Source organism: Rhineura floridana, chromosome 4 (genome assembly GCF_030035675.1).
Source record: "Rhineura floridana isolate rRhiFlo1 chromosome 4, rRhiFlo1.hap2, whole genome shotgun sequence".
Lineage (NCBI taxonomy): Eukaryota > Metazoa > Chordata > Lepidosauria > Squamata > Rhineuridae > Rhineura > Rhineura floridana.
In genome coordinates this window covers 43,456,615-43,475,696 of record NC_084483.1, presented here as the reverse complement: position 1 = coordinate 43,475,696, position 19,082 = coordinate 43,456,615, and the positions used below count along the sequence as shown (strand labels likewise).

At 41.5% G+C, this 19,082-nt stretch overlaps 1 protein-coding gene across 1 annotated transcript in view; it reads left to right on the top strand.

Moving 5' to 3' along the window:
- The window catches only part of ERICH1 (glutamate rich 1), an 80,067-nt gene extending 62,547 nt beyond the window's left edge, over positions 1-17,520 (top strand). Inside the window, exons 4-6 of the mRNA XM_061622888.1 lie at positions 6,040-6,402; positions 9,173-9,361; positions 16,994-17,520. Coding sequence (XP_061478872.1) covers positions 6,040-6,402; positions 9,173-9,361; positions 16,994-17,100 — 659 coding nt within the window. The 3' untranslated portion in view covers positions 17,101-17,520. The remainder of the gene's footprint in view (positions 1-6,039; positions 6,403-9,172; positions 9,362-16,993) is intronic.
- Positions 17,521-19,082: the final 1,562 nt, after the last annotated feature.

The window sequence follows — 19,082 nt, the reverse complement described above, 5'->3', positions numbered from 1 at the left end:
CATTATTTTGGTCTTTGCAGTGCTAGAATGTTGAATTGCAAATGTATTTTTATTTCCCACCACCACCACCACCACCACCACTACCTTCATAGAAAGTATCACAAACTGCTCTGTAGTGAGTCACCCATCTGTCAGCTAAGGAGGAACTGAAGGTCTGTTGCCGGTATTAAAAGAGAGGACGTATATCTGAGATAACAAAGCTTGAGAAAGGAGAGGTAGGAGAAACAGAGTTACAGCCCTCATCTTTAGAACAAATTTATTATTGTAAGGACTGGGGATGAGTTACAGGGAAGGCTCCAGACAAATATTGGATGCTAAAGGCCAAGCTAGGGGAAATAAAGCATTTTAAAGACAGTAACACAGACCCTCACATATTATTCTCTTCTGTCAGGGTTGTCTTGGCAGCTTTCTGAAATAGCCTTATCATAGTCAATGGCATTGCTACAAACGAGAGAGGATTACAGAATTGCAAACTATGCTTATTTCAATTACATTTTATATCCTGCCCATACTTCAAGGAATTCAGAATGGAGCACATTTCCTGTCCCTTCATTTTATCCTTAAAATATTCCTATGAGGTAGTTAGGCTTAGGCAGTAATGATTCACTAATAGGCAAAAAACCCTTGCAGTTTAAGAATGTACCTATAGCCAACAGATTTTTTTTTATCAAACTTTAAAAAGCAGGGAAGTTGGGCAGCTTTAGTGAATGCACCAGGGGAGCAGGAGGCCTGACCTCCTCTCTGAGATATTGTACTGTCCTACATATTTGTAAAAATACAACACAATTTGGGTTAGTCTTTCACAGTCTAATCCACTTCCTGTGTAGCTTGGAAGAATTTGGTAAACATGTGCCTCTGGGCATAAGGTGAATGGTCGCACTCCTAGCCACTGAAGCCACTTGGGCCTCCAGTGACAAAGGTGGATCCAAGAACCCCCAAGCTATGTAGCTACTCCTTCAGAGAATATGCAACCCCATCCAGAACATGCATCTGACTTGTCTAGTCCCTGCACCTGTCTAGTCCCTGCACAGCCACATCTGATCCAGATGTTATGGAGAAATAGGGTTGAATATCACCAGTATATTGACAATATTGAATTGGGTAATTAGTGTATTGTTGACATTTGTGTTCCAAATCCCCTAATGATTTCTAGAAATGAAAATCATTAGGGGATTTGGAACACAATGTCACCATTGTGTGGCTGTATACTATAGCCAGCGTGGATTTTTCACATTCCGCAATGTTAAATTGAAAATACCCCCATGCCATTCTGATGCTTCCCATAAGCTCATTTCAAAACAAAACCTTACAAAACTTATAGTCCTGAACTCAGAAACGGTTGCTTAACAACCCTGTACATTTTCATGGTGATACACAAAATAGTCAGAGAGAGAATAGAGAGTTCAAAGTCTAAAATGAGAGGGGGGGGACAGAGATCTTTTGGACTTTTTTCTCTGAGTTCTTATAATTTGTTAAGATTCATTAAAAATCAGCCATGTTCACAGAGTACCTGTAATCCTGTTACTGACCTTGCCCCATACTCTGATCATCATTTTCTGCAGTTTAAAAGTTAAAAAATGCCTGGCTGATTTTTAATTAATTTAAGAAATTTTGGCTTGAACCCAATTATAACATTGGGCATGCTTAGTAAGAACCAACTCTCAGTGTTCTGAAAGCCAGACTCACAGCTGCTGAGCTTGACTAATCGGGGCCACACCCACCCCAGACTTTGATTTCACGTGAGACAGTCATGGCTTCCCTCAGAGAATCCCGGGAGGTGTAGTTTGTGAAGGGTGCTGAGAGGAGACTCCTATTCCACTGAGAGAGCTCCAGTGGCCACACTGGTTTAACAGTCAGCCACTCTGACTGAAGGTCTTATGAGGGGAACAGGGCGTCTCCTAGCAACTCTCAGCACCCTTCACTAACTACACTTCCCAGGATTCTTTGAGAGAAGCCATGACTGTCCAAAGTGAAATAAGGGCCTGGTGTGGATGCGGTCAGGGACAGCTTTGGTTTAAATTTGAGTGGGAGGCTACATGTGCCTGCTGTAGAATAAGAAGGTGGGGGAAACGCTGAAAAGCAATGATACTGTTCACAGTGTTTTCCTTTTGGAAAGGAAAGGGGCTTCCCTCTGCCCAGTGCCCACCCACCCAATCTCTTCCCCTCCTCTCCCAGTGTTGGACTGCAACCTGGGAGACCAGGGTTCAAATCCCCACACAGCCATGAAGGTCACTGGGTGACATTGGGCCAGTCACTGCCTCTCAGCCTCAGAGGAAGGCAATGGTTTTACATCAAACTGCAGTTTCAGATTCAAGTGTTAATGCACCCAAAATAGAAACACAAAAGGCTGTCTTCACCATCATATGACATTGACCAATAAAAACGCTTTGAAATTAATAAAAATAAATTTGACACAGATTTCTAAGATGAAGAATGAGGGAAATAACATTTTCTTGTTTAGATTCTCTGTAGAAACATTAACAACACAAGAAAGAAGCAAAGTAAGAAGAACACCAACAAACACACAAAAATATAATTCTCCATCTTTGGAGATGGCAGGTGTTGCCACCACTCACCATATGCTCAGAGGCACGTTACCAAATTCTTCCAAGCTACACAGGAAGTGGATTGGACTGTGAAAGACAAACCCAAATTGTGTTGCATTTTTACAAATTTGTAGGGCAGTATAGTATTTCAGAGAGGACTTCAGGTCTCCTGTTCCCCTGGTGCATTCACTATAGCTGCCTAATTTCCCTGCTTTTTAAAGTTTGATAGAAATATCTGTGGGCTATAGGTACATTCTTAAACTGCAATGTTTTTTGCCTATTAGTGAATCAATATACTGTTGATATTCAACTTTATTTCTCCATAACATCTGGATCACATGTGGCCATGCATTTTATTTATTTATTTATTTATTTATTTCAAAATAAAGGTGCCAGGGCATAATCATCCCTGAATAAGAATCCACTTCAAAGAGCACTTTTCCTTCCTCATTGATTGGACCATGGTCACACACATTTCTTGCAACAAGATGGCAGTTCATGCCCTTCCATATAGCCGTCCAGCTACCCTTTTGCTCCACAGGGATACACCATAATGGCATTCTTGCTTTGGAAATAAACTTTGTGGGCTGGAGGCCTAAGCAGGAATGTGGTGCCCAGATCAATATACAGGAAGAATATACAGGCCTCCCATTAGCAGGAATGGCCAATGGGTTGTGCATGCTTGGCCAAATGGTGGCAGCAGTGGAAAGAAGAAAAAAACTTCCATCATTCTCTGTGAATTTGGAGGAAGGGACAGTAGCTCAGTGGTAGATTATCTGCTTTTCATGCAGAAGGAGCCATGTTCGATCTCTGGCATCTCCAGGTACAGCTCGGAATGACCTCTGTCTGAAACCCTGGAGAGTTTCTGTCAGTTGTCGTACGCAATACTGCTCTAGATGGACCAATGCTCTGATTCAGTATATGGCAACTTCCTATAATCCTTTGTTTCCCTGTCTTCTTCTGTGGCACAGATGGATTTTGTTTCCTCCCTCTTGTTTTGTTTCCTAAATGAAAGTTGAAAAGTCAGAGGCCTATTAAATCCCTGGAGAAGCTACACCCCCAAAGCAAACACTATATTCTACATGCTGCCAACATGAAGATGCTATTCATATTTGGGCTGCTGCACAGGTTAAGAGGCCTTTCAATGTTTACATGGAGTTCCACCACAAACAACTGCAATTTGGTGGTCTCTGTGTTGGGGCTGTAATGTTTAAATTAGCCTTGTCAAGGATGTGGGATAAATAGTTTGTTTTATGTAGTGAAAGAGTGAAATAACAGAAGTATTTGTGAGATTTATGAGAGGTTGTATGTTAGTTGGGCCACAAAAAGAATTGTTATTAATTGAGACAGGAAGTAGTTCAAGGCATAAATAAAGGGATTGATGTGTTAGCATGGAATCTGGCTAGGGTTCACTAGCTTTGACAGGCAGACGTGCTCTCTGAAGCAGCATATCCGATATAAAGTTAAGGGTCAGGGATTACATCAGGGTTTGGGAACAAATATTGTTTTCTGAGCCAAACAGGCTGAAAGCTGAGTCAGGGCTGGACTACGTGTTCTCAAATCTAACTGGATAATTAGGCAAATAAGAAAGCTATGCTATAGGAGGAAGAATAAAGAATGTCTAAATGAGCAATCAGCTCCATTTAAAAAAATGCAAGCAGTGTTTTTTGTTGCCTGGATGAAGGATCAGGTTTAAGCACTGTCAATTATTATTGGTAATGACAGCTATGATGGACCCTCCAGAAGCAGAGGTAGTATGCTGGGGAGCAGCAGTAGGAGTTGGCTAGTGCCGATCTTGTGAGCATCCCAGATTGGTTCCTGTGGGAAGCAGGATGCTGGACTGGATGAATCTTTTGGTCTGATCCGTCTGGATCAGAGGGTTATCCTTGCGTTTAAAAACTAGAACTAACAATAGAAAGTGATGCACACTGAAAAAGCTAAATTCTGTTTCAACAGTATGCACCCCTCACTGCTATGTATTCCTCTTTCATCTCCTTTTCTACCTATGAGGGGAGGGGACACTTGTTTTGCTTACTTGGCCTTGTTCTTAAGTGAAATACTGGTGCTGCTTACCAGGGGCTTCTGCTTCCATATTGTTTCACCTCTGTAAACCAGCAAGCTCTCCTTTCCCACTTAAGACAGAACTATGCATCACTTCAACAAACTCATCAGGCAGGTAGTGCATCCTCCGAGGGAAGGATTATTCCCCCTTAAAAAATATTTATTCCCCCCCCCTCCAAAAAAAAAAAAACTATTCCAGTGTAGCCTATTTCTAGCTGGGGAATAATTGGGCTTGGAACACCTGCTAGGAGGCATCTATTCAGGAAAATCTTCTGGAGAGGAAGGGTTAAATACCACTCTCCTGTCCCGTTCCCCTCCCCGCCTTTGCCTTGTATTAGTGTGATGAGGCAAACACAGGTGCCTTTCATTTGTCTTGTAATCTGTAGTTGAATTCTGTGTGACTCTGAAACTTTGGGTATTCCAAGAGTACACCACCAAATATAACTGGGCTATACAACCATAGGAGGCTGCCTTATGCCAGATCAGACCGCTGGCCCATTAAGCCCAATACTGTCTTAACTGGTAATGGCTCTCCATGGTCTCAGGCAAGAGACCATCACCTACTACTTTCCCATCACCTACTACTTTTTGAACTGCAGGTAACATGGACTGTACCTGGGTCCTTCTGCATGCAAAGCATGTGCTTCACCACTGAGTGTGGTCCTTCTCTTCGACTTGGGTCTTCCCACTTCTAGTTTATTAAAATGTAGGTACTCATGATATTGGTGGCACTCCATGATGCCATCCCTCTCCCTTCAAATCCTTTTCTATGAACCCTATAGCTTTACTCTTTGGCCCTTAACCGCAGCTGAACCAAATCCTAAGTATGTGAACAAGCACTCGCTCACACTTTGCTTCCTTTGCCTTCCTTTCTCTCCTCTTTTATTGGTGTTTGGCCACATCCACACCAGAACATTTAAAGCACTATTTAACAGCCATACCTTCCCCCACAGACTCCTGAGAGCTGTAGTTTGTTAAGGGTGCTGAACGTTGTTAGGACACTCCTGTTCCTCTCACAGAGCTAAAGTTTCCATTGGGGTCTCCTAACAACTCTCAGCACCCTTAACAAACTACAGTTTCCAGGCATCTTTGGGGGAAGCGATGAGTATTAAATTGGTGTTATAGTACTTTAACTATATAGTGTGGATGTGGCCTGTGTCTCCCTATCAAAATACAGACGGTAAGCTCCTTGTGGCAGATACTTGCCTCTCTTTTTTGGCTTCAGCTGGTCTGTAAAGTAGTATGTACATTTGAATGTGCTGAATGAATCATCATCATTATTGCAGCTGAACCAAATCCTCTGCAACCTAGGTCAGAAATACATAAGCATCAAAGAAATGGGAGAAAGGGGACATTCATATCAAGCACAACCAAAACCACTTATTACCTTTCACTTTATTTCTAACCCAACCTGTTTTTTTTAAACCTACAGAAGAGAGTTATCAAGGTCAACCCCAGAGAAAGCGCATTCGAAGGAAGAAACAAAAGAATGTTTTGCAAAACCCTGATAATTTACATGGAAGCCAAGCAGAGTATGGGAAGCATGAAAATCTTATTGAAGATAACTTTCAGCTGCGGCACACAGACGGCCCAAATCTAAGTCGAAACAAAAAGAGGAAAATGAAAAAGAAGCGGCAAAAGGAAAAAATGAGAGCAGCTGGTTTGCTAACAAAACCAGCTGGTATAGATTTCACATATAAGCCCGAGAGGGAGGGAGGCTTTGAAGATACAGATAAAAAAGTAAATGACATTCTGGATTTTTTGCAAGCAACACAAGAAATCTATTTCTCTGAGAGTAGGTACATTTCTTCCCTATCATCAGTATCTTTGAGTAGGAGAAATAAATATATGCTTACTCTTTATCTGTCAAGTCCCCCAAAAGCCAAAGTATAGATCTCTTTTATGGAATGAATTTGTAACGTGCTGTCCTGCAATAAGGGTGTCACAACTCTGCCAGAGACATAACAGGAATGTGAAGAAATGTGAGCAAAGTAACAGCCCCTTGTATAGTACCCTAATCACAGTAGCCAAGAATGCTGCCCCACTGTTGATAATAATGGCTTTGTAATAACAAACAGGAAAAGATCTTTACATTACTTCTGTTGGAGCAAACAAGTGTTTCAGTGGGCATACAGCTGTTTTCAAAGCATTTTCTCTACAAAATCTCTAATATTACAAACCTATGCATGTTTATTCTGAAGTCCCACTGTTTTCACTGGTGTTTATTCTCCAGTAAGTGCATAGAATTGCCATCTTAAGCTGTGATCTCAATCGCACTTACCTAGGAGTAAGCTCCATTGAATTCAGTCAGACTCATTGCTGAATAGGCATAGTTAGGATTATACTGTTAGTGGATCATGGCGCCAGAATGATGTCCTAATCCATATATAGTTGAATGGAGGGAGGTAGCCCAGAATGATGAAAAAGATTCGGCCTGATGTACGTGCTGCTGATAATCAACAATCTTTTGAATAAAATCTGAATCATCATTACTTTGAATGAAGAATTTAAAATAAGCATCCCCTGATGAAGGCTATATAAGATTAGCTGAAACGCATTGGGCTTTTTTATATATATACAATTTTAATTTACACAAATGGAATAATACTGTGACTTTTTACTTACGCTTTTTCATCATTCTGGGCTACCTCCCTCCATTCAACTGTTTCATTGAATGACATCCACTCTCTACCTACCTCTAATCCATATATAGCCAACGTGATCCCCTCCACATGTTGCCGGACTAAAACTCCCATAATCTCTGACCATTGGCCATGTTGGCAAGGGTTGACAGGAATTGAACTCCTGCAACATTTGAAGGACAGCACGTTGGCTACTCCTGCCTTGAGCATACTTGAAAATAATTTCATTTATTTCAATGGAATATATTTCTTACATGTATTAAAGACTGAGGTTCCTCTTTTCTTCTGTATAAGCCAGCATAATACAGATCTGTGTTTGCTGTTTTTTTCCTGTGGCAAGAAAGGTTTGACCTAAGACTTGAAGTGACTAGGCAATATCACAGAATATGACTTCATGCTATGATTTCGGACAGACACACTGGCACAAATGTCCAAGGTCCAGTTTACAGGGTGGCCACTTGAAGTCCATACTACACAGAGAGCACTCCAGATGGCAAAGTATGAGTAGTGGTTCACCAAGCATATCCATAAACGTCACTGAACCATTGTATCTTTGATACTTGCACTGCTACAAATGTCTCCAGATTGTCATGGTGATCCATTGCACACATAATAACTCCCTGTGGAACAGCTTACGTACGCTTTGGATTCCAAGTGAAATTTGCTTGTCCTAAGATTGGAGTGGAAGTGCCCTCCTATAAAACGTACACATTAATTTCTAATAAAATTATCATGCTTTTGCAGGTTCAAAAGTGGTTGTACTCAATGATTTTTCTCATTTTATCGAAAAATTTGGAGAAGAAGCTTAGTTGAAAGCTTTCTTTGTAGACTACAGAGTTAAAACTGCACAGCTAGAACAAGCCTTTTATCAGGTTACACTCTTAAGGAACAGTCCAAACCCAAGATCTGCCGCAATGAATGGAGTTTGGAATAGGCAGATCTCCAGATGAGCATGGGTTCCCTCATCCCGGCTCAGCTAAAGATATGCCAGCATAAGGCCTCCCTCCCAGCACAGCCGGCCCAGCTGGGGTTCAGGCGGCTGAGCTGAAGCCGGCAGAGCCAAGGCTGGGATAAGTCCCCAAAAAGGGGTGTTCCACAGTGGAGCCAGGGGAGACTTATCCCTGTTCCAAACTCCATCCAGCTTGGTCATGTGACCCAGCAACCTGGTGGATGTTGCACTAGCCAAAAGGGCAGTATAAGTTGGATTCTATTTGAGAGGCTTGTTTTCCTCTGCCAGGCTTCGGCTGACTCGGCAATAGCCTTGCTCCTGAACAGAGTTTGGAACGGGTAAATTACACCAGCATAAATTATGCTAGCTCCCTATAATTTGGATTGCTCTGCCTGTCTATATAGCCCAGTATTGTATGCTCGGAGGAGCAGCCATAGCTTTCAATGGTCTGAGCAGAGACGGGTCTTTTCCATCACTTGCTACTAAGATCGCTGCTGAAGGTGCTAGGAGGTGCTGTTGTTCATGCACATATAGGCAGCCGTTAGATGTAATAGAGCATTTTTCTGAAGTGTTCTAAGTGCTTTAGCTTGAACATAAATAATCACAGGTTTTCTCCTGCATGCACACGCAACCACTGTTTACTGAAACTTTCCAATATGTGCTCATTCTGTCTCCATCCTCTGTGTCCATGCTCTGATGCAAACTTAGTTCGGTCACAATGAATCTTGCAAGATTCAAAAAGGCAGATTATAAAGGTGCATTTCTGTGATTCTATGACTAAAAGGAAAGAACTGGGTAAATTATTCTCTGTGTCATTCCCTGTCAGTGCTGCATGGCATCTGTTTTTAGAAATCAAAATAATAAAGTGATGTTGAAAAGTGAGGGTAGTTAATAAATCTTGGACAAAAGGAATCTTCCTAAAGAAACATCTCTATATTTCTCTGTTTACTTTTCTTTATTTGTTTGTTCCTCAGAGCAATCAAAATGTGCAGACTCGCATTCAGAAAGCATTCATGAGATTTTACAGAGTATTGAATCTCACAGCATGTCTTCAACAGACGTCACTCTACTACATGAGATGACGTCTCTTGTACTTCTGAAGGATGTAGAAAAGCTAAAGGGTGCTGTAGAAGAGTTCCATACCCGGTCAGTGTTGCCTCTTGGTAAGTTCATGGGCTGTTAATGTTCTTTTCCTTGTAGACTAGGATGGAGATTTTTGCCTATGCAGAAAAAGCAAAATTATGCATCACACACAATTTCTGTGTAAATATATAAAGTTGGATCCAAAGGTCCCCTTTCATAAGCAGAAGGCTTCGTGTGTGCGGAAGGGTCTTTTCTAACTTAGTATATGATCCTTGTGTAAGAAAAGAGAACTGAGATCCAGAAGTGTACTTCCATTTGCTGTGTTGCAGTCTTTTGCAGATGTTGCACAAAATGTCTCTTCCCAAATGTCATAGGGTTTTCTGCTAGCTTTTTACAACACAGAGCAGAACCACTGCCACTATTTCTTCTGCTAGTGCACCTGTGGATCCAATCAATTGTATGCTTGATTCATTGCATTGGAAATGGATTTTTTTTAAAATCCATTGAGCTTGGTGATCTACAAAAGAACAGCTAAGTTTTGTACGATAAGGTTCTGAGATTAACACACCTATTTATTTTTTTAAAAGGAAACTGCTGTGTTTGATTTTCCTGGTGTATACCCTGCTGTAAAAGCCAGTCCAGAACGGGCTGTTGCAGAATAATTGAATAAATGTGTGCAGCCAGCAGAGAAGAACCTTCTGCAAATATGTAATGGGGGCAAGGTAGAGGGCACTGAGACAGCGATCCATTGCGTGAGAGTTACAAGGATACAAGTGTGCTACAGCATGAAATGCATTGATGGGGGGGGAGGCATCGCAACACCCTGCAGAATGACCCGCTCCTGTGAACAGCTGATCAGCAGAGAGGTCGATTCTGCACGGTGCTGATGATGCTCCGTAAGTGGCTTTCTTAAGGGAAAGCTGTTTGTGGAATAACATTTGCGCAGGATCGTCCCCTCTGCTGATCAGTGCCTCCACTGAGGCATTGATGGGTGAGGGGGAAGGCATTGGAGCACCCTGCAGAATTGACCCCTGTCTCGGTAGGGGGGAAAAGAGATGCAAGGTGGCTTTCCCCAGCCCCTCCCTGGCTATATGTTTAATTAGACATTAGTCCCATCCCCAAATTTATTTGGGTCCAGGTTTGTGCAGGGGTTAGTCCCCAAGTCAATCCAGAGTGGGTCGGCCTGATGCCCCCCGCCAGATTGGAGCCACAGGGCAGGCGGAGGGCTGTGCACAGCTCTCTCTACGTAGGAAATTTGTAGCAGAATAGCATATTGGGCTGGGTTTTTTAATCTTCTGAACCAGGGGCTTCAGGGGGTCCGTGAACTGGGCACACACAAAAAAAGCAATTTCCGATGCAGTTCAATAACTGCATTGTATTTATTTATGGGGGCCTATAGCTTTCATCAGATTCTCGAAGGGGTCTGTGACCAAAAAAAGTGCTCTAAACATCAACTAGCACACTGTCAATAGGAACATATAAGGAGCTGCCTTTTACTCAGATCATTGGTCCCTGTAGCTCAGTATTGTCTACAGCTAGCATGTCTAAATGTTCAATTTCCATCATGAAATCGCACACTAGAGCTTTCCCTGATGGGAAGATACTTATCTTGAATTACTGTTGCTTTCTTTGATTCCTTGCAATAGCATGCTCACTGCTCAGAACAAAGGACAAATAGAGTATAGTGCTGGGGCACATGCTGCATTTCAGTTGAACCACGCTTCTTAGGTAATGCCCAGTTGTGTAGGTCTTTCCCATCCAGTCAGCATTGCACTGGGAGAGATACCATGTTATCAGCCTCAGCCATGGATAGGCAACCCACACTGACACTGCAGCGATATAGGATACCAGCATGCAAACGTTGCATCCAAGTTACTGAGGTGTGTCTGTTAGAGAAAAGGGTCTTAGTTACAGCTAACAAACAACATTGAATTTTATTCTTAGACATTGCTTCTGAAATGGTAATTTCCCTATTTATCTTTGATGGGTAGAATTTTGTCTGATTTTTTAATCTCAAGAAGCCTTGATCTATTTTAACAAGAGAGAGCTGCTAAAAAGTGTGTCCGTTTCATACCACATGCTTATTCTGGAAATATATTACGTAGCATTCTGTAGCTTTGTTTTAGATGTGCCTTCTACAGTAAGCCTAAATATAATATCTCTATACTCCCTCTTGGCTGATTCATGTAATTCTTTTGCCTTTATTTCTTTGTTCTATGGGACATAGGGCCCAGAAAGAAAGTTCATTCATTTCTCTTTAATATTATGAAACCAGCAGTACACAAAAAAAAGTTAATTACGGTATTTTTATTTTTGAAAAACAAGCCATGTGCTTCTAAAAACAATATGTTAACTACATAAATTTATTGTCCAAGGATCACTGGAATAGTGAGCTCAGTTTTGGCTGCTAATTTCCTCTGTCCATGACACACACACATCTAGATTCAATAAGAAAATTAAATGTCACTGACAGTGCAGTCTTAGGCGTGTCTACTTGGAAGGAAGGCCTGTTGAGTTCAATAGGACTTGCACCCAGGTAAGCACGTATAGCAGGAATATGCAATATATAGCAGGGGCATTTGGGTCAAATGTGGCCCTCCAGGTCTCGCTGTGTGGCCCTCGGTACTCTCCCCAGGCCAGACACCCTCCTGAGTCGCACACTACACTAGCCCTGCTTTGTATCCACCTTTATTGTGTGTGTCTTTAACTAGCTAATATGTGTCTTTAAACTCTGATAAGGCTTCTTACTTGCCAGGGGTGTGTGATGAATGCACACCCCTGTACGGTGCCTACTGTATAAAAGCAAAAACCACACATAGTGCTCTGCTGACTTTTGCTTCTCCCCTCCCCCACTGCACTGTGGCCCCAGGAGGGTTACTCAGAAGGGAATTTGGCCCTCATGCTGAAAAAGGTTTCCCACCTCTGGTGTACAAGGTTGTAACCTTTTACTCACGATGAGGATGCTTAGCAGCAAAATATTTTACTGCCAAACAATGTTCTTTTGTACTAGTTCATTCTGCTCTATTCTAACTTCACACCAATCTGTAGTTACTTTTTGGTGGAGGGGAAGGCTGCAGCTTACAGGATAGCAATCTGTGCATTTTATTTTCATTTAGAAAAATAAAAGAATAGCTGCAAGACATAGTTCACAGTTCCCATTCTTTTATAGTCCTGCTGAGGTGTACTGGTCTTTGTAAATCTGGCTGCTTGCTCCTTCTAGAACACACAATGGTTTCAAGCGATCATCTAGAATTCTCTTCACACCTTACTTCACCTCACTCTGAAAATGAGTGACTGACCTGTGTGCATGGAGGTATGAGAGGAAAGAGGCAAATAAAATGAGAAAATAAGATTGCTCTCCCCCCAAATTCCAGATTTTTAAATACTGTTTAGAAAGGCTACAGTAAAAGGGATACTTGGAAAAATTCATCAGGATTCAAAGAACTGCATTGGGTGGTTTGCATCCTCCAAGTGATTGTGGACTTGGGCATATTCAGTTACAGCCTTCAGTGTTAACATGGCAGACCTCTTTTGAAACGGAGGGGAAATTCAAAGAGAGTTATAATGGCAAAAATCCCGCCGTTTCAAGGCAGTGGGTATGCGGTGGGTAAGCATTTGGATGCAGCTGAAGTAGCTCTTTGGTCCTGACCTATGATTGGAAGGAGTTAGAATTGGGCATAGGGTATTGCCCAGAATTGTCAGGCACACTTGTCTCCCATTGTTCTGCAAGGAGCTCAGGGCAGCATGCCTATGTCATCCCATTTTGTTCTTACCTTGAATTAGGTTAGGTTAAGAAGAAGCCTAGCAGTCTTCATGGCTTGGAGCCTTCCTGCTCCATATCCAACACACTACCCATATCGGTAGTGGTGCCCAGCCATTTTTGGCAAGTGCACATACGCATGCTACTGTACGCATACAGCCCCACCTGTCTCTGTTCCTCTGTGTGACTTTTTCCTCTGCTGGTAGCAGCACGGATCCATATTGCAGGTTGGCCACCCGTAGGCCCAGTTCACACAGCATGCTAAGTCAGACCATGGCTAATCGTGAACACGGGGGTACTCACAATAAAAACTGCAGGTGTTTCAATCCTCCCCCAACCATCCTGTTGCCATGCTACCTGGAGTTAAGCTTTGGTTTGGCTTAGCATTAAGTTCAAACCCAGGGTTGTGATATGTCTCATTCCAGGCAAGCCACTAGTGGTAAGCCAAGAACAAACTTTGGCTGCAGCTTGTGGTTCATCCAGAGAGAGAGAGAGAGAGACCACAAGTCCAGATTTGGACATAACTCTAAGCCAAACCACGACTTAGCTCCAGATATTGTGGCAGCAGGGTGACCAGAGGAGGAGCGAAGTGGCCATGATTTTTTACTGTGAGTCCCTGTATGCTCACACATTCACACTTAGTGCAGGGTCATGCACTGCACCTTAAGAGCTGTCACTAAAATTATATGTGTTCATGTTCTTTTTGATTGTCATGTTTCCTTGCAGAAAGGAAGGCCACGACTGGGCTTGCAAGTTAATTCTGTTCTGGGACTGCTTATCCTGTTAGGGGTCAATGCCGTGGCTATTACATCCCTAACAACGCCAAACCTGTTGCAAGCAAGCCATCCTCTTGTGTACTGAACTTGAGGGCTGGTGTTGGTCTCAGAGTGATTCTCTGAAGACAGTTCCATCGGTTTGATGTTGGAAGTTCCATAAGGCTTTATTTGCTGCTCGAATAAGGGATGCATTGGTACTTCCTATAGCTTACGAGTGCCTTTACTACTGTCCACTAGGAAGCAATTGACTGGCCAGCAACAGACCTTCGCGCAGAGATTGAAAACCAGTCACATGTTGTACACTTAGAAAGATTTAATGTTTCACTAGAGCTGATGTCACCTAAAACTGATGTCACTTTCTGGAATCATCAGAAATAGGCTGGAAAGTCTCACTACTAGCTTTGCATTTAAATCCATATAAAGGCCTTATAATATGGGGAGCAGGGTGGTCTTCTTATGGCTTTAATACAAAAGCAGAATAAATTGAAATATTTCATTATTAAAATATTCTGTTGGGAAATTATTTATTTTCAAAGGGGAAATCAGATTTCCTTGCTTTCAGTGTTGAGGGTTTTCTTGTTTGAAGTATTTTTTTCAACCAGCTGCTTCCATTCATAGTCTAATAAAACAAAGCAGACTGGCGTGGACTAGGGGTAAATGGGCTGACTACAAAGGAGTCCCTTTTGGCCAGTACTTCATATATTTTGGAACATCTGGAAAACAGGAAATGTGAAGGCCACTGTGGAGAACAGAATATCCCATGAGGCCTTGAGGGGAGCTAAGGAGAACAGTGGTAGAGCCGCTTATAGTGAGCGACAATGGGAACTCTTAGAATTAGTTATCCATAATCTCAAGAGCACAAGAAGTTTTTAAAAGTCATTCCTTTTTCTCGGCTATGGACTCCTTCTTCAGCTCTCCTTCCCTGGGGTTCCCTCTTCTCTGAAGTATGCCTGTTAACATTTTGGGTTTTTTGTTGGCAAGCATCAAGTCGAAAATAGCTTTCTGTCTTGTTGCCTAGGAAATTATCAGCCACTAAAGAGCTAAAAATGTCTGCCATCAGGAGCTTTTTTATTTTTTTATTTTAAAAACACACAACTGTCCTTTAACTGCTTTTCTTCCATATATCTATGAATTCTCTAGGTCACTAGACACTGTTCTTACCTTTCACCTGCCATGTGCAATCTGGATTCCTTATACGTGTTACAATTAATAAAAAGAAATAGTATGCAAAGGAAATCAAAACAGGAGGCAACTTAAAACTGTAATTATACAACAGTAGTGAGCACTGGAAAATGCCTAGCACTTACAATAAACAGATAGGAGACAGTGCGGCTATACCCTTTAAATATTTGCTCCAGCAAATACCAACCTTAAATATTTTAAGCACCCCTGATTGTTGGGGGGGGGAGTATCTTCCTATGTGTGGACTGCAGCAGTCTTCCCTCATACGCTGGAGAATAGTTGTGCTGGTTGTGGGGCCATGAGAATTGCAGCTTGAGGGACATGAAACAAGTTTATCCAAGGAACCACCTGTGAAGATGTACTGCAAGAAAGCAGGTAGAACATAGATGTAGAAAGTTACAAGGAGGGCCATCATAACATGATGTGTTTTGCCTTTTGCTGATTAGCAGTGGAAAAATTCTACATGTCATTGACCTCTGTGGCAGGGGGCTTCACACGTACACTCCAACTGCAGTTCTATACACACTTCCCTGGAAATAAATGCAGTAAGTTTTACTTCTGAGTAAACATGACTAGGGTTTTTTTTTTTTAATTTATATACCGCCCTAAGCCCGAAGGCTCTCTGGGCGGTGTACAAAAAGATAAAAAACAAGCAATATATAAATACAATACAAGCCCACACCTTTTTCTTTTCTCTTTTGCCAGGGTTGGGTGGGTGGGAGAGGATGGTAGTCTTTCCATCCATATTCAAGTGCATGACCCTGAAAGCACTATTTCTGGGTTATTTCCAGTGACATACTTTACAGAACACACCCACAAAAAGCACCCATGTGGCTGTTTTTTCTTGTTACCTTGTTACCAGAAAATAAGTAGTTTGGATGTGCAGTTATGTGTTGTAATGGAGAACAGCGTGTGTTTAAAAACCACTGATCTTTATGTACAGCAAGTTTATATGATAATAATTCATTTATTTATAAAATGTCTAAAATTATGCGGCACTGAACTAGGGAAAGGCAATGCCCTGCCCACAGGCTCACAGTCTAATTTAGGCTGATAAGGAAAGGATGGGGAAGGTTGTAGAGGAAAGAAACCACAAGAAATGTAAAAGAATGGATGTTGAGCCAAAGACTATGACAAGCATTCACAGACCTAGTGAAAGAAGAAAGAGAACAGGAAAGACCGATATCCAGACACAGACAGAGGAGAAGCCAGAACAAATGAACTGAAGTTAAGAGACCTGTCCAGAAGATTAGACTGAGCATGACATAAAAAATAGGAAGGCATATAGAAGAGAAATCAAGGAAGAGAAGGAGAAAGGGATGAGAACGTGAAGATCCTTATACGCAAAAAAAGGAGAGGAGGGATAGAAGAAGAATCTAGAAGGAGGATTGAAATAAGAGGAGGGGGATGGGAAAGTGGGAGGCCAGCATATTCAAGACAAGAACGAACTAGGGGCGGCATCCAGTGAAGTAATTCTATTAGCGCAAGGATTTCTGGCTGCACTATGAAACTTCTCCTCCCTCTCGCTAAATCTGTGCCGGAGATTTCCTCAACCCTCTGGAGCAGTTTTGGAGGGCTCACAAGGAGAGGAGAGGGTGGGGAAGTTCTGTTGTGCACATGGAAACCCTTGCACTAATGGAACTACTTTATTGGATACCAGTCTTAAATTAATTAGGGCCTTATCTAAAGTTACTCATTACATTACGTTTCTCTTCCCCTTATATTAAGTGACTGTGCTTAAGGATGCATACTGTAAGTATCCCTGCTTGAAGCAACTCATGTCATAGCTGCAACTATTTGTTTTAGGAGTTTGCAATCTTGAGGTTTGTTCTTGTCTGTAGCTCCCGGGCATAAGTGTTCCCCCCTCCCCCTCATATTTCCCCAAAGTGGAAACAGATGTTATGTTTCAGATTTTTTTGTTTTATCATTAGGAATTTGTTTACTGAAAACTGTCTTATTGACATTTGATGAAGAATTCACTTTCTCCTTTGCAGATCATGCCAAGGCAATCGCTTTTCTGTTTCTCTACTGGATTACAGATATCCTGCCTGGAAAGAACAGGAAACAAGCTGAATGTGCACATCCATCTGTACAGAGTTAAAATTCAATACATAAGACTCTGAATGCGGGAATATTCAGAAATGGCAGTGCCGTTGAAGAAGATTGCATCTTAACTAAGGGGCTATTTTTTTTTTTTACTATTGACTATGCCCAGAAGTTAATGTTTAATATTATGAACTCATTTTAAGTATTCTAGTTTGAGAGAGAAATATGTAAGCACCAGTTTTCCCCTTAATGCAGGGCATTCTTCAACTTCTTATTGCAAGTGGATTGATTCATGCAGGGAATAATATTTCATGAGATGCTTTGTAACTACCAGAGTAACTTGGTGCCCCAGGCCAAGTGAAAATGTACACTTCCAAATAGTGGCACTGTTGTTTATATAGTATTTTTGTTTATATAACATCAGAATCCATATTTTATATATAAAATAAAGAGGAAAAACAGGTTTTATATCTTGCACATTACTCAAGCAGATCTGTTCGTTGCAGATATTAGGACAATACAGGCATCAAAGCATCCCAATACCCTTCAGTATGATTCACACATCTCTCTCCCAAGAAACTTGAAAGTTGTCACATACTAAGCCAGCAAGATGCTGGCTGTGATACTTAGCCATTGAAGGCTAAGGGTGGGGTGGGGGGGAGAAGTCCAGTCTTCTGTCTTTTCCCTTTTCCCTCCTGCTCTTTGAACACAGCTCAGATGCAGTGTTGATCATTTGCTCTGTGTAGAAGCTGAGATATTAAAGCATGCCTGTCACTGATCTCTGTGTACTCCCAAGTGTATAACATGCCCATCTTTTATAAAACAATCAATAAACAGAAAGCACTCTAGCTAGCTCAGGGCTTGCCAGTCTTTTTGGGCCCATGGGCTTATTGTTATAACAGACAAACTATAATGGGCACCATAAACACATACCATGCAAACACATTTTTTCAAGCCTAATTTCAGTGGGGAAAGGGACTCTGGGTGATAGGGAAAGCCCCTGCGGGCACATGTGCATCCATAGGTGCTTTGTTGGCACCCCCTGTGCTAGCTGTAAATGTTATCTAGGTATAGTGTTGATAGGGCACTGTGTGGTATGTGCCATCCTGAAGTAGAAGGAAGAGTTTGGGAAGTCCTTTCTTTGGGCTTGCCGTCTCCATCCCCATTTTAAAAAAACCATCGAGGCAAAACAGAAGATGGAAAGTCAAGATTTCTTTCCTCACTTCTCCCATTTAAGGTCAGTTGACCACTATATGATGAAATGCATGTCCTTAAATACATACCCTTCCCACTGAGTTGGGATGCAACCCATTTCTAACAGACTATTATCAACAATACTAATGACAAGATTTATTAATTCATAAACCACTTAATGCCAAAATGGCTTTGCAAAGTGGTTTGTAAAATATAAAAAACAACTTACTGTATATTATGTATTTTTATTTATTTATTATTTGATTTATAATCCCACTTCCAGTAGCCCATACTACTGTACATAATAAACATTTTGACCCTTCAAGACAAAAGCAAACCCAGCCGTGATAATTACCATCTGCTTTATCATTTCATAATTACAACCTTCACCAAAACAGTCTTTTTATTTTACTGCTGGCAAAATGCAGTAAGGCAGATATAGGGCTCCTGTACCATTAATAATTGTGTTGCAGAGGGAATTTTAGCAGGCATAGCTTTTCTAACCCCCACATGAAAAATTGAGCCTGCAAAACTTATTTATGCAGCTGTTAAAAGTACAGGCACCCTGCCCTCCTTTGTGTATGGCTACCCTCAATAGTAGAATTTCTAAGACGTATCAAAGTAGCAAAAGAAACTGTAAACCTACCAGAGAAGCCAGAGAAACTATAACAGAATAAATAGAATCATTATTACAAATGTCCAAAGTTGCATTTACAATCCAAATCATGCTTTTACGTCCCTGTACCTTAATTATCAAGAGAGTACCCGTTACCTGGAAGTCATTACTGTGAGTTCACTATTTTCTGATTAGCATGTAATTTATTTTTAATTTATTTATTTCAT